A 26,292-nucleotide genomic window follows, 5' to 3' on the forward strand; every position below is an offset into this window, starting at 1 on the left:
ACATACACAAAAAATACAAAATCGAAATTTTTTTTCTTCACTCATCTTATAGTAAATCATTTCAAGAATGTTGTGTCAAAATTTTAAGTGGATCGGAGCAGAACTCTCAAAGTTATAGCCTTTGTAGGCACTCTACCTCGAATGCGGAGCATCGATAATTTCTCAGAGTCATTTTTTCAAACGCGTTTTTCCCGAAACGACTTCTTAAAAGTCGGTGCCAATCACAACTCCGAAACTATTCAACCGATTCTTTTCAAATTTGGCACACGTTTTCTAAATCAAAAATACCTCCCGCCCACACTGTTTTTTTTTATTTTTTGTTTTTTAAAGTTGTTTTTCACTTACAAATATGGCGAAATTTTTCGCCAAAAATGCTCGTTTTACGTTTTTTTGCCACCAAAACTACAAAAATGAAAAAAAAAATTTTATTAATGTAGGGGGGAGCATTACGTCATACTTTAACTGAAAAATTCGACTTTTTTAGTTTCAGATGATTCTACGACGAATGCCGATTGGCACCGCAGAGCACCTCTCGAAAAACATATCTCCAAAAAAACTCTGTCATGGGCTTATTTGTCAATATTTTATTATTAATATTTTTTAAAAACTTATTGAAAAGATGTACAATAACATGTAACTGATTTTATTAAAGTATCTTAAGTCATATTTCTGTAAAAAATTCACAAAAAAAGTGTTTTTTTTTAGCGCTAAACCCTACCTCCCCCTTAATTCATACCTATAGAGTGGACAGTTTCTTGTGAAAATTTACAATGAAGTTACTAGTCTTCACGAAATTGAAGCAGGCGTGCATCAGGGTAGTGTTCTGGGACCACTTTATTTACTGCCGATCTACCCTTTCAAAATGCACACAAACAGCTACATATGCAGGCGATACGCTTGTCATGGTCAAAAATGATATTGGCTCCACTACTTCATCTCTACTGCAGCACAACTTCGACAAAGTCAATCAAATCAAATCAGTACAGATATCTTTCATACTCCGCAAAGATTCGTGTCTTCCAGTGGCTTTAACTCACTGCCAAATACGTCTAGCTGATCAGGAAAAACACCAGAGTATCCAACTCGATAGAAGGCCAACATGGCTTCCATATACTGGTATGTTCTTGAAACGTAAGCAAATGGCTACTCACTGCATAAAAAAAAGTTTGATATATCCCTTTGAGAACGGAGCCGCTCGACGGGCGCCCATCTCTTAGGACGAGAGGTTTTGTAGTGAATGTTATAAGAACTAAGGCTTTATTTAACACAAGAAAATATTTTCATAAAAAAAAAAAAATTATTATAAACAAACTGCTAGCACTGCTAATGCTGAAATGCCTGAGTGGATTCCTTATTGCGCGGATTTCACTTCCACTTGACGAAGTAATGCTGTCATCTTTCGACTTATCAGATTCCAAGTAATATTCCTCAGAACTGTCACCATCTAACGTATCACCTTTAGATCGCTTAGCCATCGTGCATAGGACAAAATATAAAATATATAAAAAACCTGCTGGTTCCTCTTGCAGTGACACTGAGAGACTGAATCGAAGAACTGAAATTCGTTTTGACTCTACCACGGTCTCAAATCGCAAGTTTACTTTATAAGGAAGATAAGACTTCATCGCTAATGGCTTCTAACGTCTTTGAATGAAAACGTGACTCTGCTACTATACCTGTGCGTATCTTATCGCTCAGAACGACAGACGTCGCGAGCCTTATAGCTACGAACTAATTTGTCCGGAACGGTAAATCGGATTAGGTGGCTATATGCCAACACTCGTCCCTAAAGGGCTATAAATCTATTCTTAAGCCAATATGGACATGTGGGGGTCAAGTATAGGGATCACCTCGAAATCAAACATAGAAATCCTTCAACAGTTTCACTCCAAAGTACTACGCAAATAAACAAAAGCACCATCGTATGTTTGCAACGAAATATGATAATACACCTCAGTTGGGTCTGCGCCACCGAAACGAGTAGGATTGATTCCCAGCCAGTGATTCACTTCAATAGGGTTCCCAAAAAGTTTTCGATAAATACTTTGCTGCTACCTTAACTACATTAAAATATGCAATAATAAATTTCTACTGGTTGTTAGGTAACTATGGCAATAATAGTTTCCTTATCAAATCGATTTAACAATTACAGGACGCTAAGCACAAAAACCGTACTTTGCGACAGAAGTTACCAGCTGAACACAGTATTTTAAATTTTTGTACGATTACGGCTTTGAAATATTCGTCCTTCATACATTTTGTGAAATTCAATTTTTCGTTGTGTTGACAATTCCCGATTTAAACCGTCGAGAAAAAGCTTCAGAGAAAATGGTGCTTCTGCAAGTAAAACGTGGCGATGAGAATCTCTTCATTTACGAGACTAACGTCGGAGAGGGCACCACTGAGATTATACGCGATATTACCGCTATTTACAACGGCCGCTTGAAAGTCTATCGTATTTGCTCGGAAATTGAAGAGCTTATTGAGCATGGCACCATGTTGCCACCCGAAATGATTGGATTGACTGACGAACAAATTTTAGAATTGAAATTGAGCGATATCTGGTCTGAGAAATGCGTACCGGCAGGTGGGTATGTCATCAATAAAGATCCATTAGGCCGTCGTAATGGGCAGCGGCCACAAGAGAAAATGCGTGAAATGCTGAAGAAGGCAATGGAAGATGCTAAGAAAATCATTGAAAAGGTATTTGTAAAACGGGTGTAAAATGCAAAATTACGTTTCAAATTAATTGAAATAAAATTCAATCTGCACAGAAATTAGTACAGGCTCGCCAACCGCTGAATTTAAAAAATGTTGACGAAGCTTTGAATTTGTTACGCGGCGCCATTACTATAGTTTACCCAATGCAATTGCCACCACATGATATTATTCGCATGGAGTTTACCAATACGGAGGATCTGAGTGGCACCCAGGCTTCACGTGAAGTTATCGAATCGGCAAAGGCACAGTTATGGTTTGCTGGCAAGCAAGTACTGCCCGAAAAGAAATTGCACGAATACATAGGCATGAATGATAAGACTAAAGTAAGTTAGGCAGAAAAGAAGTTACAGAAGTGTGTCTGAGAATACGTTTGGATACTGTAACTATATTTTAGGTTGTTGTGAAAATTAATAAACATGGCGAAGGTCCACCCAGTCGCGAAGCTGTACTGACGGAGGATATACGTAAACGTATGATGGCCGAGGCTTATCGCAGACAAGAAGAGTTGAAGGTGAGTGGTTAAAAATTTTTCTTGCGGTTCCTTTACTTCAATTCAAAGAAATCGGATATAGACTCAAGGCCGGTGTTTCTGTGCTAACCTGGGGTGAATTTTTTAAATTGAGTTTGTCTACTGAGGGGCGACTTTTTCCATCATTGGATGTTTAGATGCGAGCAAATTGGGGCTCGAATTTGGCAATTGCAATAGCTCACAATGGACTATATCGAATGTTAATCACGTGCATACCCATATGGCTGGGGGAAACTCTCTTAAGGATCATCATTAATACCTCATTATCCAGAGGTGAGTTTTGAAAATGGTGAAAATAGTCAGTGATATCTGTAGAAAATATTTAAGATACGGACAAATACGCAGAACTCATGGCATTCCATGGATTGAAAACCTCAGAAAAGCTGATTGAAAAAGCTGTTAAGGAACAGCTTGAAGAAAATATGGGGGGAAAATAACCTACTCTCGAAACTCTAAACTGGTTTAAGCAAGCAAATGTAGATCGCATAATAAACGAGTGGAAAAACATTGGCAGCCAAACTAAAAGTATGACTATATTTTAAGATTTTAAATGAGCTTTCGAAATAATAGTTATCGAACTCCTAACAGAGAAATTAAAAAGTATGGAATAAGAGATACTGAATTAAAATGGTTCAGTCCGTTCATATCAAAAATAAATGGATGCGTCTCTAGTTTTGAAAAAGTAGAAGATGGGTAGCCAAAAGCATATCCTAGGTGCTCTACTATTTATTATTAACATAAACGATGTTTAAAATGTCTTAAAATATTGCAAAATAGTACTTGTAATGTACACAGATGACTCCTAATATATACAAAAGGCGAACAATTGAAAGGATTGACTCTCCATATTTCTGTGAGGTCCTCGACAGGCAATGGATTCAGATCTGGTCTCCCAGACGTGCAACTTTCTGCGGCTATGATCCCAGGAATATTGCTTTTAAGTTACTGCTGGATGGTTTTTGCCTTTTGGGCTGGAGAGGAATCTTGCTGGAAGATCCAATGCCCTCCATTGAGGAGAGTACTACTCAACTGCTTCACCATGCCTTCTAAGGCTTTCTCCTGGCACACTTTTGCCTCGATTTTAACCTCTTTTTCGCAGAAAAGAAAAGGTGTAACGCCTTTACAAGACACTGCTCTTACCCCTTGGAACATAATTTGTTGCGACCTTAAAAGTTTTAGCACAGATTTTGTCGTTTTTCTCATTAAAAACTTCTTGAACAGTGAAAATTTTCTCATCTGTGAAAACATTTTTTTCATACTTGTTGACCGCGTGCCACCGAAGAAGCTACTTATTTAGCTCCCCTCTCCATTGTTAACAAGCGAAATTTGCTGCGAAACTGAAGATAATTTATGAGTAGATAAAAATAACGGAAATTTTTTCTGCGAATTTGTTCTCGCCAGGCCCGACGAGAGGGGGGGGGGGGGGGATCGGGTACTTTTTCCCCGGGCCCGGAGTTCTCAGAGGGGCCCGGACTCGAGATTATACGTATTTATATGAATTAGACATAATTGGAAAGGGCCCGCTTTTGAAATTTCCCCCCGGTGCCCCGATATGCTCTCTACGGCCCTGGTTCTCGCCGTATGAAATGTAAAATTTGTCACAGAATTTATGACAAGACTAAGTATATACTGTTAATGGATGCGCAAAAATAGCAGAAACACAAACGATTTCAAAATCAAATTCAAGAGTACCACTGCGGCACAAAACCCGCTCTTTTTTAATTGACTTCAACTATTTAACACCCTTCTAAAGATTATAAAAGACTAGTATAACTTAAATATATTCAGAATAAATTACGTAGATCACAGACATACATATATCATACTAAAAATTTGCAAATGTGCAATCAGCAAAAGTCAAAAACATTTAGGTAAATTAAAATTTTATCAGATAAGATCAGATTAGGTTTAAGCGGTTGTCGACTATGGCACACACTCAGGCTCATAGACAATTGTGAAGCCGCGTGGGCAACTTGTTCTCAGAAGACTAAGATCTTCCAATTCATTAAAGAATTGTCTACCTTAAATCAGTTTAGCCTGGAAGACACTGCAGTAGACTGAGCGCACAAAACTGAAGGAGATCCTCAAATGTTCGGAATATACTACTTTGAGCCATTATTAAAGCTATAAGTATTGAGCTTTTTGGAAAATTTTGTTGTTGTCTCTCTAGAATTCGCTTGAATAGTTTGGGTTTGAATTAGATGCTATTGCTATTTCATGTATCACAATTTCGGAGGCATCAGCCAGTGATCGAAGCGAGGAATGGTGAATTCGTTACTGTTGCTATGATAGCTACTTCCTTGGAGTGACACAGCATTTTTTTAGGTTTGCGAATACCCAGTAATCGTTGGGAGCCAAATCTGGCACACACGGTGAATGCGGAAGCAATTCGAAGTTCAATTCATGTAATTTTGCCATTGTTTTGATTGAACACGCGGCCCCACTTTCAGCAGAGCTCTCTCATAGTCAAATGCTCTTGCAATATAAACTTAAACCCGTTTTTTGATATACAGTAGGTTCTGTTTTTATGCGGTAGATACGTTCCGCAAGAAACAGCATAAAAAAAAAACAGCATAAAAAAAGCTACTAGTTCTATAGTAAAACTACAGATACGTTTCAAATGCTAAAACCGCATAAATCTGAAATAATGTAATAAAATCGCATAAAAAAGGGCACTAGTCCCATATTATAACTATAGATACGTTCCATAGACCGCATGAATCTGTGATGAGTTTTTGCTTAGCTGGTTTAGAATCTTGTTTATATGTAAAATTCCCGATAGGTCGACATGCATTTTGTAATTTAAAAAAAACCGCACTATTTCAAAACCGCATAAAAAAAAGCCGCATAAAAACAGAACCTACTGTATTTACGATGTCATCGAACTTACGCAACTTCCTTTTCCATCACTCAAAACGATTTTATGGATTTTTTGATGTTTTCTGATGTTATCGCCTCATTCGGACGTCTACTGCGTTGTGCGTCATCGATGTATCAACGATCACGTTTGAAGTCAGCTAATTATCGTTTTATTGTTGTTTCTGATGGAGCGGAGTCCCCAAACACTTTTCAAGCAATTGCTTCCCCTCAAAAACCAGTGTAAAATTAAAACACGAAATCCTTTTTGTTCCATTGTTTTGAAAATAGCAAAAGTAGCTTCACTCCTAGCACAATAATTCTCGAACTAATGAGGAGAATATCATGAAATTTCGCAGCTGTCTTTTTGAGGGTAGTACTAACTGAAAAAGAAGTGAATGCAATAAAACTAGTGCCATCTATGCGTTAGGCCGGGACTTTTCAGCCCATGTGTTATTTCTAAAATATTAGGGTCACATGTAGTATTATGACTTCAGGTAAATAATTAAAATTACAAAGCAAAAATAAATTAATAACAGCAAAGCACGTCATCCGCTCCTAGGACAAACAAGTGCATGACGTGTCTCAGTTGTAAAATGTACCAAGGGGTTCAATACACATATGAAGTAGATTAATATCGGCATTAAGCCAACTCGTGGAAAAGAAATTTTTGCGTTATTTATTTATATTTAAAAAATTTACATTCTGTCAAAAAAATACCGAAAATTACTCAATAAAACGCAAAACAATTGTTTAATCAGCAAAATTTATTTTGTCGCCTCCAAAATATTCTCCATTCGAAGCAATACATGGCAACAATTAATCCAGTCATCAAAGCACCTTTTAAACGCTTTTGAAGAGATCGTTTTCAGCTGCTTCAGCGAATTCTCCTAATGGCCTCTTTACGACTCAAAGCGGCATGCGCTTAATATTCTTTATTTACCATAGAACCATTTGGAACGAGTTCCGGGTACACAACATAATGATAATCCAAGAAAACGAGTAGCATAACTCTCACTTTTGACCGACGTTGACGTGGTGTGTTGGGTTTCGGCTCATGTGGATAGCGCCATGCAGTCGCTTGTTGACTGGTTTGCATGTCAAACTCATTTACCCACGTCTCATCTCTTGTTATGATGCCCTTGATAAACGCTGAGTCCGATTTCACTTGCTGAAGCATGTGTTCAACCACCTTCTTCCAATGAATTTTCTTTCCGATGAAAAAATTCAACTCTCTTGGAAAGAGTCGAGCAGCCACGCGTCTAATGCTCAACTGATGGTGCAAACTGTTGCTATTGATTCGTGATACTCGCTAAGGTCACGAACTACCTCCCTCAAACTTAAATGGTGGGCTTCCAGCATCATTTCCTTAACTTTATCGACGTTTTCATCCGTAGAAGACGTTGATAGGCGACCAGGTCGGAGCAAATATTCCACGATTTCTCGGCCCTCTGAAAAGCGTTATACCACTCATAGACCCGTGTTTTTAAGGAAGCACACTCGTCACAGGCTTTCTGCAACATTTTCAACGATTCGGGACATGAAATCCCGTTAAAAACATAAAATTTATGACCAATTCCTTGTTCGATATTTTTAACCAAAGTGAAAATCGCAGAGCACACCTGCGGTTGCCAAAAACAAACTAATTGACAGATCTCGCTCAAACCCTGCGACACTATAGAGGAGAGTTCTATCAATTTTCCAGCAAAAAAAAAAAAAATTAGACATACATATGTATGTATGTGTAATACGCGCTTTTTAAATGAACAATTCCCGATTTTTTTTTTTTACAGAATATTTATATACTAGTCGTGCTTAAATGCATACTATGGAGGTTATATGTCCAATACAAGCTCAACGATTGCAATAAATAAAATGAACAATCAAAGTTCTATTAGCCAGGATAAGCATTCAAATAGAAGTTTTTTTTCAAATACATTCTATAAAGAAAATGCATCTGTAGTTTTTGCGATGAATGTGGTCGTAAACTATTTAAGAAAAACGCCTGTCGACTGACAGTGTTAGTTAATATTGAAACTTAAAAAAAAAAAAAAAAATAAATAAATAAATAATTGGCGCGTACACTTCTGTTAGGTGTTTGGCCGAGCTCCTCCTCCTATTTGTGGGGTGCGTCTTGATGTTGTTGCACAAATGGAGGGACCTACAGTTTCAAGCCGACTCCGAACGGCAGATATTTTTATGAGGAGCTTTTTCATGGCAGAAATACACTCGGAGGTTTTCCATTGCCTGCCGAGGGGCGACCGCTATTAGAAAAATGTTTTTATTAATTTTGCTTTCACCGAAATTCGAACCAACGATCTCTCTGCGAGTTCCGAATGGTAATCACGCACCAACCCATTCGGCCACGGCGGCCGCCTTGAAACTTTACCTTTTAATAATAAAATATTGTGTTTCCCTTTTGCATTTTTTATTGGTTATACTCCTGTATTGTTGAATAAATTCTGCAGATTGGACAGTGTCAGAACGTTCCTCGTGTTTATTGCGTTTTGCAACAGATTCTGCCTCGTCGCCTGATGCTTTCAATTCACGGCTGACCTTATGAACTAATGAACAGGCACACTTAAGAAAATTAGAGATTTCTAAAACGGTGTGATTTGCACATATAGCGAGGATAACTGCCTGCATCTTTATTTCTTGAGTTAAATTGTAGTTCTTCATGCCGGATCTGAAAAAGAGCAAAACTAAAAATAATGATTTCGGGAAGTTATAGCTGCACATATGTATGCCCTCAACTACCGTATGCAACCGTATTGATTGTGAATAAATTTTTCCCTCGGCGGTATTTTTAGATTTATAAAAATATATAATAATAAGTATGAAAGAACTAAATCTAGACTACCATTTAGAGAGATAATGGTTAAGTGTTTCGAAGCGAAACTTTTGCCATCACGGCATCACACTTGTGAGCAGACCCATTGCCTAGTATGAGTCTCCGGAGGTAGAACTAAGTTTTAAAGTTAGAGTTTCTTCTTAACCGCTGAGCTTATAAGTGGGGAGGTGACTACGTTAGTTTCGGTATTCGTACGTTATTCGTGTGCCATTGCTTGTCGGTGCCGGGCGAAAAGCTCGAAGGCAAACAACCCACGGCTAAGGACTAGCCGAACATTGAAAACAAATGAAAATACTGAAAGCGCCGCTACAAGCGGTTGCACTTGGTATTTCTACAAAGTATTGTGCATGAAATATTGAGTAAGAATCTTAAACTCCACCCCTTCAAAATTAATTAATGAATGAATGTTGGAGCGAGTTTCTACAGTAAACACTATCTTTAGGAGTGCTGGCGGCGCCTATACTATACATATACCCATACCGGTATATATACATACCCACATACATTTGATTGCCATATGCTTTTGGTTTTAAATAACTAAAAAATTCAAAGTGATTTTAGCTAATTAATTTGCATATTTATTTTAAGTGTGTACATATGAAGATACATACATACATACATACATACATACATATGTAAATATGTACGTGTATTTAAAATTGTTTTTTAAAATACGAAATTAATTAGAATACTAGTTGAAATAAGTATTACATATTACAAATAAGGCATATTACTTTGTCCATACGAGTATATGAATGTAGTAGATATTTTTATGTTCAAACTAAGTGTACACAACAACTTTGCTTTGTGTTTTAGTTATACTTACATAATTACAATAGTATAATTTAATATAATTTACAAAAATTCAGCTTAGCTTAAATTACTGCAAAAGAACTACATAAATTTCAGCTACCAAAAAGTGGTAGAAGTAATCCAAAGTAGTGCGATTGGGGGTATGTAAGATTCAAAGGTGGGCGCAATTTCGAAAAAATAATTTGTTTGGCTCCTAAGTCTCGATTTACACGATTCAAGCACTTGCAAGAAAAGTTTTCCATACTTTATTGTATTTTTTATACATTTTTCTGCATTTCCAATACTCAGTTACAGAATTTTTATAGAGCATCAGGTTTTCAAATTTTGCTTTCTTACAACAAGTGAATATGAGAAAAAATGCCAGAAAGCGAGCAAGGTTAAGCATATTTTTCATTATAGAAGTGTCTTAACACTTTTCTTCTTTCCCCACTCAGCTCTGTTATATAAATACAGGCTTGGATTCCAAATTTGAAACGTGTAAACGTAGACTAATGCCCAACAATATATACATTTATTTTTACAATAAATTTTGATTACAATTAGTACAGTGCATTTGAAAATATTCTATACATTAAGATACATAACGTTTATGTACATAATTTTTACAATTTCTGTATTTCTATCGCCAATAGCTACATAAATACGTTCTTGTAGTTCAAGCATCTGAGGAATATAAGTACACATCGCTGTAATATTACAATAATGTATTCACAGTGATTTTTACAGTTAATAAGTTTTTATAGTATTTTCATGTATAATGTCGTAAACTTTTGCCTAAAAGATAAATTTGTTTTCTGTTTTTTGTTTTTTTGATTTTGTAAAGTAGTAGATTTGATTTAAATGTTTGTGTTCCAAATATAAATTCATAGTTTTGCTTTCTTTTTTGTTGTTGTATATACTATATATTTATAAGTAGATTTAATTCCATAAAACAGACTGAGTGATTGTAGATTTTTCTTCTTTACGTTCACATTAACATTTAATATTCGTATATGCACACCTACAATAGTTTAATCGTTCGGTTGAAACTCACAATTTAGAGATATTAATTCTTGTTTTTTAATGATTTTCTATCTTTTACGCATAATAAACAATTATACACATAGCTTTGCTGTTTCCTTAAATTTTTGTTAAACTTTGATCTATTACTTCACCAAAAATAATCGTGCGTATTTCGTTGCCTAAGGCTGTGCCTACACTTACCACTATATTTCTTAATTTTCATATATTTGCTTACATATCTATGTGGGTTTCTACAAATTCTACTCACCAAAATGCCTTTGATTAAGCTCGCCGTTTTTGAATTATTTGGAGGCCTTGCCAATAAACGGTGTAAAGTCGAGTTAAAAAATTATGTTAATTTTTGACATTTTAATCCCCACAAAGACCAATCTACTCAGATGTTACTGCAAAATTGAATAATTTTGGAAATTCTGGACAGTCAGAAAGGTTCTGTAATTCACTTCAAAGTGAATTTCATTTCCATTTTTTGTTTTTTTCATAAAATGAATTCTGGCTAAATTTGGATGTTCAGACGCATGAATTCAGAAGAAAGCTGTCGGTCAGTATTCACTTCAATTCAGATTTGTAAAAATTGCAAAAATGCAAATATGTAAGTTAGTTTAAAATATATAAACGAGTATGTATGAGCTTTATTTATATTAAAATTAATAGTAATAAGAGTAAAAATAGTATGTGTGCAATACGTTTTGCAACCGCAACATGACCAATTGCCATATATGTACATAACTATTCCTTCCTATAGCCCTTTGAAAGCCACCTTCCGCCGAAAACCTCAGCATGGCTGCCATTGTAGCTGAGTGTGAATGGCTGTTTTTTTTTTGGAGGAAAGCAACAACGTCTAATAACGTCTGAAAAACGTTTGTGTTGACCCTAAGATAAACTTTTGTTAATAATGCCACTTATGGTGCATCCAAAGGATTGCAATGGTCGCATATAAAATTTCTCTTAAAGATTTCTTCAGTAAATCTCTTATTTGTAATGTATGTATGCTAATGTATTATTTGCTTTAATTTTTAGGGTAAATAAAAAACGAGAATGAGAAAGCTAAATTCATATTCACTTTCACTCGGATTTAAAAACCTGCATGTATGCAATTATTTTTTTTGTAACCCCCTGCAAATGAAGGAAAAAAATTGATCGCTTACTTAAGAACTGGGAACATACTCGTATTTGTAACCGACCGTACGAAAATCCACTGTTTATTCAAATATAATTCACAGACTTTCAATGGCTGACCTGAGTTTTATTTATTTCCAGTAAGAAAAAAAGCAGGCAGAAACTGTAAATGCTTAAATTCAAATTGCATGTTGGTGGGAACCATAGAAATTCTAGAATTGATGCATTCAGAATGCTATCGATCGATTTATACTTTACTTGGTATATAGTCACCAATTTGTCTTTGAATTAAATTCATGGTGAATGGAAGATATGGATACTGCATTAAAAATGTTTCGTTCACTTGTAGTAAGAGCCGAAAAAAATGTGTGTAGTGTTTGCTAAGGAAAATGAATATGGTCGTGTGTGATATGTTTCTGCTTATGTTTCCTAAACGAATTTGGCTCAATAGGATATTTTTCATTTTACTTAGGCATTTATATATTTTTAAATGTCTCCCCCTGTTGCAATAGACTCTAAATAAATTACCTACACGTAATTCGTGCATCTATTACAGCTGTTATCTTTCTAGAGAACGCATATTCCGAGTGTTGTCGCTTACAAATTGTCCTTGTTACCTACTTAGAAAACTTTAATAGTTGGGGAAAAATAAGTAATTAATAAGCCGCAAATCTTCGTGCATGAAAACCTTTTACTATTGGACTTTTAAATCCTGAAATTAAAATTTGTTTAATACAACGAATATAACGAATCGAGCGCTTTAACCTCAGAAGAAATTTTCCCTCGATATGCAGGCACAGTTGATAATTTTTCGATTGGTACTATTTTTCTTCTTCTATGCTCAAGCATAACTTGATTATAACATAGATAGTCAGTTATTTTTCAAAGTTAACAATTATTTTTATTAATTATAAATAATCCGCATACCGCGAAAAATATTTTATGCATATTTTAATTTGTTTCGGTGTGGCGAAATTGTAAAGATGTATTATGCGCGATAGCGGTTTGAGATATATAATTATAGAAAACGTTTTCACTAAAGATTTGAGTGGCTTTAAAAATGATGTAGTCAGGTCTTTAAGCCTGCTTTTGAAAACTTATCAACCCAAGTCACGTAAGTTCTTAATGTCCGAAGTTATGCCGTGAAGCTTACGAATAAGATGCATGGCTTGTCTTCTTGTATGTACTTATACGAGTATAGTACATATGTACATCATTCATGGTATTTTCATAATCTTGCAAATCATTAAAAAACTATATTCTATTTTATTAATCAAATTCCTTTTGGATGTATACACCGCACGAAAAAGATATAAGACCAAGATGATTATGACGATATCTACTAAATCAATAACAGAAAAGTTTACCAATATCATAACGGAAATTATTCTGTACCAAGAGAAGTGGTAGAAAACAAACACCTAACGCTAGAGATGCTTGGGAAATAAAAAAAAAACAAAAAAAATATCTGGACGGACCAGATGATTCCCAAATGTATTGGCATGATAAATGGCAGAAAAATGAGGAGAGAAAGGGTCGTAATTTTGGAGGGGGTTTTGTCATGGTTCGGGTAACCAATAGTGGCACAGGCAAAACGCCTATATGTTTCATACACACAAAAATGAATGTATATAGAACTTCTAGACGAAGTATTTATTACTTTTATTTATGATAATTTCGATGTGAATTTTCCAACATGACGACAAAAGAGTTTTTGGCAGCGAAAAAATACCAATTTTAGAATGGCAGCCCTGACCTTAACTCAATCGAAAATATATGGGCAATACTTCCTTAATCGGCTTTAAAATATGGAATACAGTTTGATAGTGCTAGTGCCGTAGAGATGCGATTAATCTGGAATAGTGAAAAATTGATCAAAATTATAAAAATTAAAAAAAAAATATAATTAAAAAATTATAAAATACTTAATCAAATCGATGTCTCGAAAACTTCAACAAATTATAATCAATCGAGGAGCCAACACAAATTACTGAGCTCCAAATTATAAACTGACGCCAAGAACTTTATTTATTTCAAATATAATAATATGGGTGCTATACTGTTTTCGTAAAGATTTTAATTTTCTTAATAATTAATTTAAGTTTCGTGAAAAGTGTGCTTATTTCAGGATATTTTTTTAAAACATTTATCATTAAAAGTTTAAATATTCAAAACATAAATTGTTAGCCCTATGCTGATAATAAAAACATAAGAAATTTATTTCATCTTATCTTGTGGTGTATAACATCTTTGCGATACGTGGTGCGCATTTGCTGGCTTTCGACAAACTCAAATGTGACCTTGGCCTAATTGAAATTATACTTAGGTATATTTGTAGATTTTGCGTAGTCAAATGCGTCAAATGAATTGAAGCGCGTGAAAATGCAACTGAAGGAGCTGCAATTCTTTTTGAAGTAAAATTCTGTGGGAAGACAATACCTGGAAACGATTGCATTATGCACGTATTTATATTAAAACTCAATAAGATTTGCATGGAGCAGAAAAACTGATCGGCTGTTTAGAAAAAATTATCTGCAATTATTTGTAAAACTAAAAAACAAATAATAATAAATATCGGTAGGTGGGAGGAAAGCGGCTTAAGATCTTCTGAATAGGCTTAGCCAATATTAATAATGGCAGCAATGCCACTAAGTATTAAATAGAAATTTAGATAGTACTTAAAAAACCTTCATTATTAGTGGAATAACTGCTTAGCTTTGACTGTATTTGGGTCCTATATGTGGGAGCGTCGTTTGAAAAGTCCGTGCAAAGTCTGAGAGATGGCACAACTGCCTTGCTTCGAGGTTATGATTAGTTAGTAGCATCTCTTGGAAGAACACACACCAAATTTCAGCCAGATCGGTATATTTCTTTGGGTTTGGCATGCGTTTGAATCGAGGAAGTCGAGTAATTTTCCTTTTCCATCGCGACCAGCTCACGCGTCAGCAGTTGTGGTCGCAATATAATGGAAATTCTCTATACTTGACCCCTCCGGATCCTTTTGACTACTATTTATTTCACATTGCGAGGGCATGGCTGGCGTAAAAAAGATTTTATTCAAACGAGGAGGCGATTGCAGAAACAATTGGCTATTTTTCAGACTTGGACAAATCCTATTATTCGAAAGCGATTTTAAGCGAGCTTAAATAGAGACTATGTCCAAAAATAAAAAAAAGTTTACCCCAAACAATTAAGTAGTTTTTATTTTTGCATGGAGTTTTTGAATGACCCTCGTATGGATGTGCTTCAACCGAAGTTTGAAATCGCCCGTGAAGCCAAGCCAACTTTAATTTTTTATTAGTGAGGCATTGAATATTTAATTCACATTTTGCTTCAAAACTACTTTTTTCTATGTGCATATGTCTAACTACATATTTCCAATTCGAGCCTTCTCAAATACGCAAACAACTTCTTTTTCACCTGTACGCCTGTATTCTCCACTATAACTATTTCCCATACTATTTTTTCATCGGTGGTGTTTATAACATGCGTTCCAAATTAGTGTTCCTCTTTTTGGCAAAGAACAATTTTTGGTTTTTTTTAAGTACAGCTGTTGGTTCCCATAGACATTAGTATTATATTATCAAGAAGTATTGCTGATTTATTACATATTTTCTACATAGCTTTAGAAAGTAGTTAAGATTAAGTATGTATATAGATATAGTCAGAGTAAGGTAACTTTCCATTTGTGAAACAACATCAAAAACACGCCACATATAGAAGGAGAAGCTCGGCCAAACACCCAGTACACGCCAATTATATATATGATATATATATGTTGTAGATTTATAATAAACGACATGACATATTGAAAATAGTTTTATATTACAAAAAACTACTCTGTATAAAAAGGGTATATATGTATTTATTGGCAGATATTGAATTAGAAAATTCAACCAATCGGAAATTAGTTCTGAATTTAGTTTTTTTTTTTTTCATTTTCATTGGTAATCATAGAGCAGTTCACAAAAAACAGGCATATTATTTTTTAAAACTGCTTCCACTATTTCATTTAGTATTTGTTTCTAAATTGAATTCCGAATGAATTTGGGTGTTGTGAGAAATGAATTCCCAAGAAAACTGTAGATTAATATTCACTTCAACTTAGATATGTGAATTTGATGCCTACCTACAGTTTTGATCGAAGCAAAGATGTGAGTAAATTTAAAATTATACTGAAATATGATTTTTTTTCTTTTATAAAATGGGCTGAGGTCTTTATTTGACTTTTATTATGCATTTAGTCAACGCAATGAATAACTCCGGATATTCAAGAAAATGCCGTTTCGATTTTGTTACGTATCTCGTTCATCGGCATGCTTTGCTTTATCCATTGGGAGAAAATATGTTTTTCTGAAATAGTAATAGCATGCGTACCACAACCCATGGCAATATATGTAATTATCTTCTTCCACAACCTTTTGGTTGCCACTCTCTGTCAAAAGCACCACTTTTAAATGGAAAGCAATAATACCTAATAGCATCTTAAAAGCACTTTGTTGACCCGGTAGTTGGACACGAACTCTTTTAAACTCTCTTAAGCTTTTTGTTAAATAAATAGTAATAAAATTAATAGCATTAATTGCTGCGGTGTAACAGAAGATGTATGAGTATTTATAACAGTTCGACTAATGTTTTTATTAAAGCATGTCAAAAGGCGACTATTCATTTTAGACGATGACGATCGGTGACTGCACCGCACTGGCAGGGCCTAGAGAACTGCTACAACAACAACAACAGCGACTATACATTCACACAAATGTGTATAAATTATAGCTAGCAATGCTTTTAACGTAGTTCTATATATTATATTCATATTTAGTATATATGTATGAATGGAAGTGTGTGCATATGAATTACTATACATATATGTAACGAAATTCCTTAATTGGTCGTATTTTGTGAAATATAATATTATATTACATATATAATATAAATCTTACTTCTGCGCTAAAATATTTGTGTGACAGTGTAAACGTTATAAACCGTATTTTTCCCTAAAGTAAGTAGTAATATCTAAAGCAGAATTTTCGCAAACCCTTTTGTTCTGGTCTCTACCATACATACGTTTCGAGACTATATATTTCTAGGCAAAACATTGTTCAAAAGTTCATGTTTCGATTATTATAGAGATAAAAAGTTGCATGATTTTCGTTTTTAATTTTTATTAGTACTTTATATCCGTGTTAGGCATTTAAACTACGCTGCTTGTAGGTCTCTTACAATTAGTTCAAAATTGAAAGGTCGAAATCGAAAATACTGTAGACGAAAATGACGAAATCAAACTTCACGTTTGAGAGAATTCACTAGAAGGTTGCGGAATCACTGGTACCGCTACCCGGTTATCAGTGAATTTGACAATCAGTTTCTTAGCTGACGTTATTTAGAACATTTTTTTTCTGTTCACAAACAACTCGTTTCTTTTATTTAACTTTTCTGTTACCTTGCAGTTTACGTACGCCTAAGGTTACCGTACACTTTTCCCAATCCATTTTTCCCAAAAGTCATTTTTCCCAAAACTTTTCTTCCCAATAAAATAACTCCCAAACCAATTTTCCCAAAACCATTTTTCCCAATTCAATTAAAATCCTATTTTTCCCAAACCGTATTTTTGCGTAGAACTCTTTTTCGCGTGGGCGGCCTTCGGCCGCGCCTCAAAAAAATAAACCTCATCAGTCCAACTCCGGCTACGTAATCCACCGTATTTTTGCGTAGAACTCCTTTTCGCGTGGGCGGCCTTCGGCCGCGCTTCAAAAACATATCCCTCATCAGTCCGACTCCGGCTACGCAATCCACCGTATTTTTGCGTAGAATTCCTTTTCGCGTGGGCGGCCTTCGGCCGCGCTTCAAAAAAATATCCCTCATCAGTCCGACTCCGGCTACGCAATCTACCGTATTTTTGCGTAGAACTCCTCTAAAGAATTTATTTTATTGGGAACAAAAGTTTTGGGAAAAATGACTTTTGGGAAAAAAGTCTTGGGAAAAACAGTTTGGATGAAAAAATTTGGGAACATTTGCCTTTGGGAAAAGTAAGCATTGGGAAAAAAGTTTTGGGAAAAATGGATTGGGAAAACTGGTAGGCAACGTACGCCTAACCTAACTTTCCAGTTTTACTAACGAAATTTCAATATTTTGACAATTTGCTCAAATGCTCATCGCAAACTGTGTAATCATGAATTTTGAAAAACAAATTTGAAAATAAAAATGTCGAAATCTGGAGAGAAATGTAGAAATATCTTAATGAATACCGAATTATTTAAATGATTTTATAGGTTCTAATAAAAATTGTGCGAAAATTCTTAATTTTAATTTAATTCATATTCAATACTTGTATATTACTTATATATAAATACTCTTCGCGAGGTAGTGCTTAAATTATATTCGTAAATCATATTTCTGCAATTGTGAACGTCTTTCGATGGGAGTAAAATCTGTTGCTTTTCACTAAAGTATATCAGGGACTTTCATGCTCATCTCATTAGTTTGGTCGATTTTTGTATTTCTCCCAACCTCTGACTGAGAATGCCCGTTCTTACTGCTATTTGCCTCATTAAACCGGCAACTGGCGCTTAAAAGCAGCTAATTGCTATCTTGCCATCATCGAAATCATGTTTCAATCATCAATATGCCTATTGTTTATTTATGCCATTTGAAAATTACTGTGTCCAAAAATATATGTATGCCAAGCCATTTACACTTAATTGCGAATTTCTCTATTTTAAATTCTGCGTTTTCCTTCAGCAAAAAATTTTGTTTTCAACATTTAAGAGATTGGCATTTAAAATTTCGAATCTTTCTCTCCACTAATCGTACGGATGCTCTACTACGGGTAATCTAAGTATTTGAGTAGGTGTATGTTCAACAAGTATTAAGGATTCAATCGAGAAATAATATGTCGAAATAAAATTCATTTTTTTATATATAACATGCAATAAATTTTTGATTGTTTTGTTTTTGTTTTAGCTGTTCTATTTGTGATTCTTTTCATATAAGGCAGTCATTGTATTTCGTGGTCTTTTCATATAATCAAATGATCGTTAATTACCCAGTGCTACAAGATTTTACGTATTTGATGAAATTAAAGCTAATGAAAGCTTACGACTGTCATAACAAAATCCCAAAGGAATTTTTTGCCTATAGTTGGTGATTATTAAAAAACTCACTATACAGGAAAAATGTAGTCAAATTCGGTAAAATAATTTTTTTTTTTTTTGGAGTTCTTCCGAAATTTTGGTTTCTTACTGTTTTTGGGATCCAGAAACTCATTTTCGATATTTCTTTTTTACCTAAAACTTATGAGAAGTGGCACTGTACTTGTTCGCTATACCCTATACTTGTTCTATATCGTATGGGTTTTTTATTGAAAATAAAAAAAAACAGTATTGATACTAGTTTTAAAACAAAAATAAATCCACTTCATGCTAAATCTTATGTGGCGATATTACAAAGATCATTTTCATGTTAAAAGTTTTCTGAAAAAAATAGAATTTTTATAAGAAAACTTATTTTTTTACTAAAAAAAATATTTTTTCTATTACAAAATAAGTTTTTTATTTATCTATCAATATATTTCCAGTTTTTATTCATCATCGGGTTCCTCTTCATCAGTGGTTCGCTTTGGCCACTAGCATACAAATATCTACTAACAAGGAATTTAGTTTCTAGTTTCCATGATTAAGAACTCTCCGTACAAATGTTTTACTTGTCCATTTGACTTGGTGAAAGTTCATTACATACAGTCTGTCTAATGGAAGCGTGACAGCCATAACTAGAAACTATTTGACCAATTCGATTCTAACAAACTACATTGTAATGTAATAGTCACCACAATTAGCTATAATGTATTTTTGCTCCCCTATGCACCTGCGGCTTCGATACATCAGATCGGTCTTGTAAAGTTCAAGGTTGGCTAATTCTTCCAAACATTTTAGCAGCTGACGGGAATAATGCTTTTTGTTAAATTTTATTCCCCAAAACCGCATCCATATTGGTGGTAAACAGAATGAAACGGCCAAATCCTATTTCGGAGAAGCAGCCCCAAACATGAAGCTTAACTGGGTGCTTAACAATTCGTTGAAGTTGTCGATTATCAGCAGTAAGCCAGGGCCGTGAATATTACATATCCCCAATTCCGTTCTGAACTTTTCATAGCCCATCCAAGACTTTTTACAAAGTATGATAATGGGAGAAGGGGTTTTTTCAATTTGCCCCTGAATTTTAAATCTTCTGCGTGTAAATGTCCTCGCATCTTGAAATTGAATATATTAGCAAAAATACCTTAAAACTGATTCAGCTTGATGCAAGGATAAGTTCGGCTTTGCCATAAACAAATCAATGATCTTCGAATCTTGCTTTTTAGAGGTATTTTTTTCGGGCCTCGTCCTTGAAGGCATTATCGTTTTTCACTTCGGTATGCCATTACACCTATTTTTAACGTCTTCGACTTCATTTTTAAACCTTTCGGGATGTGTACATAGGAACACAGCTTTAAATCGTTTTTCTTATACGGAATCCATTTTGTAAACACAACATGCGCTTCTAAATTTCTCACAAAACTAACAAATTGCACAAAGCGTAGTGCGGAAAGCAGCATTGAAATTTTTTTATAACGGAACTCTAAATATGAATTTAGCCCGTCACGATTCCATTAAACAGACTGTACGTATAAAAAAAACTAAATCTATAGGCTAAAAATTCTGCTGGCATTTTGTTGAGTAAGATGTATGTATATATACAGGGTGGCTGATGAATTTTGCTACATTAAGAAACTCAAATAATTTTTTTTTTAGTGTATGGAATTCATTTATTTTTTTTTCAAGTTGAAGGTCATTAAATTTTATTAAATGTAGCTTAACTAGTTTTAAAAATAATTGAATTTAAATGCCCCCATGCTCGTTGACACAAGTGCGGCATCTTAGTAAAAAGTTGTTCATTGCTGCTTTGAGAGTTGCGACAGGAATAGCCGCAATTGTTGCCCGAATGGATTGTTTTAGTTCATCCAAATTTGTTGGCTTTGTTTTATAAACTTCTTGTTTACATAAACCCCACAAGAAAAAGTCAGGTGCAGTAAGGTCAGGCGACCTGGGGGGCTAACGAAATTCGGAGTTTCTTGAAATCAGTTTATTGGGAAATTTTCGTCGCAACTCTGTCATAACAGTCTGGGCTATGTGAGACGTTGCCTCATCTTGTTGAAACCACACAGAGTTGAAAGGAATTCTCTTTCGGCGTAGTTCTGGATAGAAAAATTCTTTCAGCATATTCAAATAACGGTCTCCAGTAGCCGTAACGGTGTGACCATTTTCTTCAAAAAAATAAGGCCCGACAATACAGCGTGAAGAAATCGCACACCACACTGTCACGCGAAGAGGATGCAATTCCGTCTCGTGGAGTATCTGTGGGTTAGAAGTACTCCATATTCGACAATTTTGTTTGTTCACATTGCCGTTTAAATCGAAATGGGCCTCATCAGACATGAAAAGGCAGTTTAACATGTTTTGGTCTTCTTCCACCATTTGCAGGATCTTCTGGCAAAATTCCAAGCGAATCGGCAAGTCTGCTGCATTCAGTTTGTTAACCATTTAAATTTTGTAGGGAAATAAGTCTAAATCTTTGTGCATTATTGTTTGCAAAGACTGTCGGCTGACACCAAGTTGAGCAGATAAGCTTCTTGTTGAAACCCTTGGATTGCTTTGTATAGCTGCAGCTACAGCAGCGATCGTTTCCTCCGTCCGAACTGGTGGGTTTCGATGATAAGGCCTTCTTGCGACTGTTCCTTGCTCAGCAAAATTATTCACTAGTCTCATTATGGTCCATCTGCTCGGGGGATCGCCGCCAAACATCCGCCTGTACTCTCTCTGTACCAAAACTACGAACTCCAGTGCGTGATAGCGGCGGACTATCCAAATTCTTGTTTGCGTGTCCCAGTTATCCATTTTAATAAATTTTAAAGATCAATCTGTAAATTAAAACAAAAATGGAACAGATAACTTAAAAAGAAAAAAAGTTATTCAATTTTTTTTTGGTAGCGGCTTTCATCAGCCACCCTGTATATATAATTGGCGCGTACTCCCTTTTTGGGTGTTTGGCCGAGCTCCTCCTCCTATTTGTGGTCTGCGTATTGATGTTGTTCCACAAATGGAGGGACCTACAGTTTCAAGTCGACTCCGAACGGCAGATATTTTTATGAAGAGCTTTTTCATGGCAGAAATACACTCGGAGGTTTGCCATTGCCTGTCGAGGGGCGACCGCTATTAGAAAAAACTTTTTTATTTATTTTAGTCTTTCACCGAGCTTCGAACCAACGTTCTCTCTCTGAAATCCGAATGGTAATCACGCACCAACCCATTCGGCTATGGCGGTCACCAATTGAGTGAGATGTAAACATCCATTTACTTTTAGTTTCATCAAATACGGGGACATAAACCTTGTATTACTGTGCTATTAAGCTTTAGTTAAATATAATACAAATGATGTCTGCTCTTTAAGTTTTTTCTTTTTAATAAATGTTTAAATGTATGTATATTAACGTAGTACACATCCATATATGTGTGTGTGTATAAGTGTATTAGAATTTCGGCTTTCACGTTGTACAACTGCATTGTTTAAAGCTCAACGAGTGGCTTTTCGGGTGCATCACATCGGGAAGCCTTTTCATCGTCGTAAGTTCGCTCACTTGTACCCGATTCGGTGGCTGGACTAAGCGGTATTAGCGATTTCGTGCTACCGATCATTTCATGTGTATCAGCGGCTGTTTCTTCCTAGAAGTTTTGAAAAATATTATTTTAGAGAAATTGATCACAGTAAGCAGTTTTTTTCTATGAAACAACTTTAATAAAATGCGAGAATCCGATTATTATTGTATATTCCACTTTTTTTAATATTCCTACGTTTGTTACAATGAACAGTACACAGCCTCGACATATTTTTGCTATCTTCTACAATAGATCTTGTAACATATAGTGATCTGCTAAGGCAGAATAGAACTCAATTTACAAGAACAACGGAATCTATGAAAGTATTTCTAACATCATCGGTTAATGGGGCTTCAGAAATTTTCGGTATCTGGAAGAAGTATTTTTATTGCCTCAAATTAAGTGGCGAACATTCATGAGAAATGATGGGCGCTGTTTGTCATTGACGCTGGATACATTAAGAAGGAAGATATCAAAATGGGATTCTATTTTTACCTAAAGTTACCTATTAAAGTTTTCCGGGAGCTAGCGAAAAACTCTCGTGAGTTTAGCAAGAAAGTCATTTCTGGGAGGGCAAAAGATTATAGATATAACGGTGGTAAGGATACTAGTAGATGAGATAGCAACTCACAATGAATTATTTGCATAAGAAGTGAAGCTGAATTCATCCGTCAACATTGTCATTGGTAGGAATTTCGAAGTAGCACTGCGTCCAAAAAAAAAACTCTTCTGTCCGTTAGCGCATGGGAGAAGTCGAATATAAATAATTTGGCGCAAGAAGCATTCGATAGAAATGCCCCCAAAACAGAGGTAGCCGACAAAAAGTCAATGGATATGCAAAATTTAAAAGGAACAGTTTCCACTTGGGGCGAATAATTAGCGTCAGCTTGCTAAGGAGAGAGACAATGCGTGAAGTACAACCTTGGTAGAAACTTAGAAACTGAAGTCCTCTTAAAATTAACTAAAACTGTACTCTTTGTAAGTCTTTCATACATTTATATGACTTCCAGCCATAAAAAACGGCACGACGTAATAAAGCTGCACATAGCGGCAAAGCTGGTAAGCTTAATGGGGCTTGTTGCTGCCTCAAAACTTGGCTTCAGTGTATACAGTATTGTATTGCTTAACATATAAATATACATATGTTCACAAAAAAATCTTAATATTCGCAGACATTTTCGTAAAAATGTAAAGGTAGAATGCGAATAAGGGGAAGCAACGAAACAAATATCAACTCAGCGTTTCTTAAATACCACAACGTGAATATTTGGCAGTTCTTCATAAGCCCCAAAATTTAAATTCGTGATTATGACGCAACGTGATCGTTGGTTGGTAACGACTAACTCGAAATGTGATCATGAATGTCGAATGTTCCTAAGCGAAATACGCGAGCAAATAGTATGAGACAGGCTTATGAGCCTCTAAATGAGAATAAAGCTAGATCAGCTACCACCAGGAACTTAATTAACTTGAATAAAGAACACCGAATTTACTGAGACCCTCAAAAATAAGTATTCGGCTTCTCACGGGAGCACTAAAGAGGTATTAGATTATTAACCACCGTATGCAGGTTCGGAGCTCCGCATAACGATTTATGTAGGAGATTTAAAGAAGAGGAGATAAAGTCGACTCAATACTTACCATGCGAATGCCTTACATCTCAGGTTTCAGTTGATCTACTTATTGGAAGCCATGAAGAGTTTAAAAATTATCTCATTGGAAGGCCTGATTGGATTCGCTAAAATATCGGAATGGTTTAAGACGTTGTATAACGACTAACGGAATCTTTCATGGCCCTCTGTGGCTACCGAGTGAACTCAGGTTAAGTTTTTTTAAGAGCAACCCAACCGACCTGAAGTAACCTAACCGAAACGAATGTATTAACGCTACTCTGCTGAATATATTACAAGGCTCAGGTTGGTATTTCAAATCCATTGCTTCGACTATCTCGAATAACAATTGCAGAAGGATAGTTCTGGGTTTGAAAGACATGACAAGGAGGGGCCTTACACAAAAAACAGGTGTCGTGATAATTGTATGGCGAATATACCTCGATATTTCTTCGCCTGATATCCATATCGTCGTCTGTTCCATATATTTGCGCGTTTCGAGTACTCTGCTTTCCATGATAGTTATCCTCGATATCCGAGTCTTCGCCCGAGCATACACAACGCATTTTCGCATCATCGCCGACCTGTTATTAAAATTTCCATAAATGATTATATTAATCTTTGTTTACTGAATAGTATTTTTTTTTATTTTACATTGGTTTTTATAGTTACCTTGACCGATTTTGTTATTACGCAAAGTGAAATCGATGAAACCACAAACAAAACAATTGGCACGATTAAAGATACCAAAAGCTCACGATAGACTTTGTCTAAGTCATAGCGTGCAACAACGAACTCCACAGCTGGATCCTGCATTATTGAATACACAAAACGTTAAACACTAGCGAATGAATTTAATCAGCATAAATAAAATATAATAATATAATGAGTGGATTGAAATGAAATGTGCGTGCAGGAAAACGAACTACATACATTTGTATTTAAATGAGCTCGATTGGTTTTCCCCACAGCTCGCATTCGCATTTGCACTCCCTACCACACTTTCCGCCGTACCTTAGTTCGCGTTCCCTAGTCACATAACTCTCATAAATTTCTGGTAGCTGGTACTCACCTTGTTATAGTAACACTGATAGCGTGATTGCGCCGTATTGTTATCACCATCGTTGCCATAGCGTGCCACGAAATCTTTGCATTCCCCGCGCAAAGTATTCACACAACCCTCCAAATTGATGTATAACTTTTTCCATGTGTAAATTGTTAGGTTAGCTTGATTGGGTAGTAAACGTTGTTCCGGATCAACGGGATGTGTGCTATTCGCGTATATGCTCCAGAATTGAGTGAAGTTCATAAAAGGTTTTGGCAGTGTGCCTGGCTCTAAAATAGTGCCATTTAGGCAATCTGTAGCGCTGCAATATAAATGCGTTCAAAGGTAAGAATAGCTTAAAATTTTTAGTAAAATTTCTCGAAATCTAACATACAATAATTTATCGCCCTCTCGCTTAACAGTAGCACAATTGGTCAACAGTTGACCATCTTCATCCTTCCAAAATTCGGTGGGTTCAATTTTTACACCATATTCACTGCCGCGAGCCTCATTGAAGGCAACACCAGTGTCGCAGTCAGCTGTGATAACGGTGTCCTCCTGAAAACAAATGTATATTTGCAGAATTTATTAAGTAATGAAATAATAATTTTTAATTAATACATATTTTTGGCCTTTTTAGAAAACTGCTTAAGCCCACTTAGCAGTTTTTACCCGTCAAACGCTTATTACTGGGTTCTAATGCAATCCAGAAAGTTTTTCATTTAGCCGTGCTATGGCTTCAACTGCACAATTGCAAACAGCTCAGCCACAACATATTTTTTAGCGCTGATACTATTATGGTTGCAGTTTTTAAACATTATTTGCTACCTGCTGGGCCTCGTGTGGGTTGGAGTAGTTCCATGTGCGGCAATTTTTGTAGGGTCGACTTTGAAAGATCACAGCATTTCAACTATCATTGCGACTCAGTCGTCATTTGGCAACAGTGACTGAATAATAAAAAAGATATTTGATGAACATCGCCAAAACAACATAACCGTCACAGCCTTTTAAATTCGACTTGTCGCTATTAGAAAACG

At 35.5% G+C, this 26,292-nt stretch overlaps 2 protein-coding genes across 3 annotated transcripts in view; one reads left to right on the forward strand and one right to left on the reverse strand.

Annotated features, from left to right (window-relative positions):
* Nucleotides 1–2,169: 2,169 nt before the first annotated feature.
* Nucleotides 2,170–26,292, forward strand: part of LOC129240310 (cilia- and flagella-associated protein 298) — a 99,941-nt gene continuing 75,818 nt past the window's right edge. The window contains exons 1-4 of one of the 2 annotated variants that reach the window (XM_054876031.1): nt 2,170–2,703; nt 2,775–3,044; nt 3,116–3,232; nt 3,294–3,344. In XM_054876031.1, coding sequence (XP_054732006.1) covers nt 2,329–2,703; nt 2,775–3,044; nt 3,116–3,232; nt 3,294–3,329 — 798 coding nt within the window. In that variant the 5' untranslated portion in view covers nt 2,170–2,328 and the 3' untranslated portion in view covers nt 3,330–3,344. Of the gene's footprint in view, nt 2,704–2,774; nt 3,045–3,115; nt 3,233–3,293; nt 3,345–26,292 lie in introns of those variants that run through there. The other variant, XM_054876032.1, reaches the window with a different exon arrangement.
* Nucleotides 22,511–26,292, reverse strand: part of LOC129240305 (uncharacterized) — a 28,451-nt gene continuing 24,669 nt past the window's right edge. Inside the window, exons 5-9 of the mRNA XM_054876023.1 lie at nt 25,650–25,813; nt 25,283–25,577; nt 24,883–25,020; nt 24,620–24,794; nt 22,511–22,656 (exon numbers count right to left, since the gene is read on the reverse strand). Of these exons, the coding sequence (XP_054731998.1) occupies nt 22,511–22,656; nt 24,620–24,794; nt 24,883–25,020; nt 25,283–25,577; nt 25,650–25,813 (918 nt within the window). The remainder of the gene's footprint in view (nt 22,657–24,619; nt 24,795–24,882; nt 25,021–25,282; nt 25,578–25,649; nt 25,814–26,292) is intronic.

Source organism: Anastrepha obliqua, chromosome 3, assembly GCF_027943255.1.
Source record: "Anastrepha obliqua isolate idAnaObli1 chromosome 3, idAnaObli1_1.0, whole genome shotgun sequence".
In the NCBI taxonomy this organism is placed as follows: Eukaryota; Metazoa; Arthropoda; class Insecta; order Diptera; family Tephritidae; genus Anastrepha; species Anastrepha obliqua.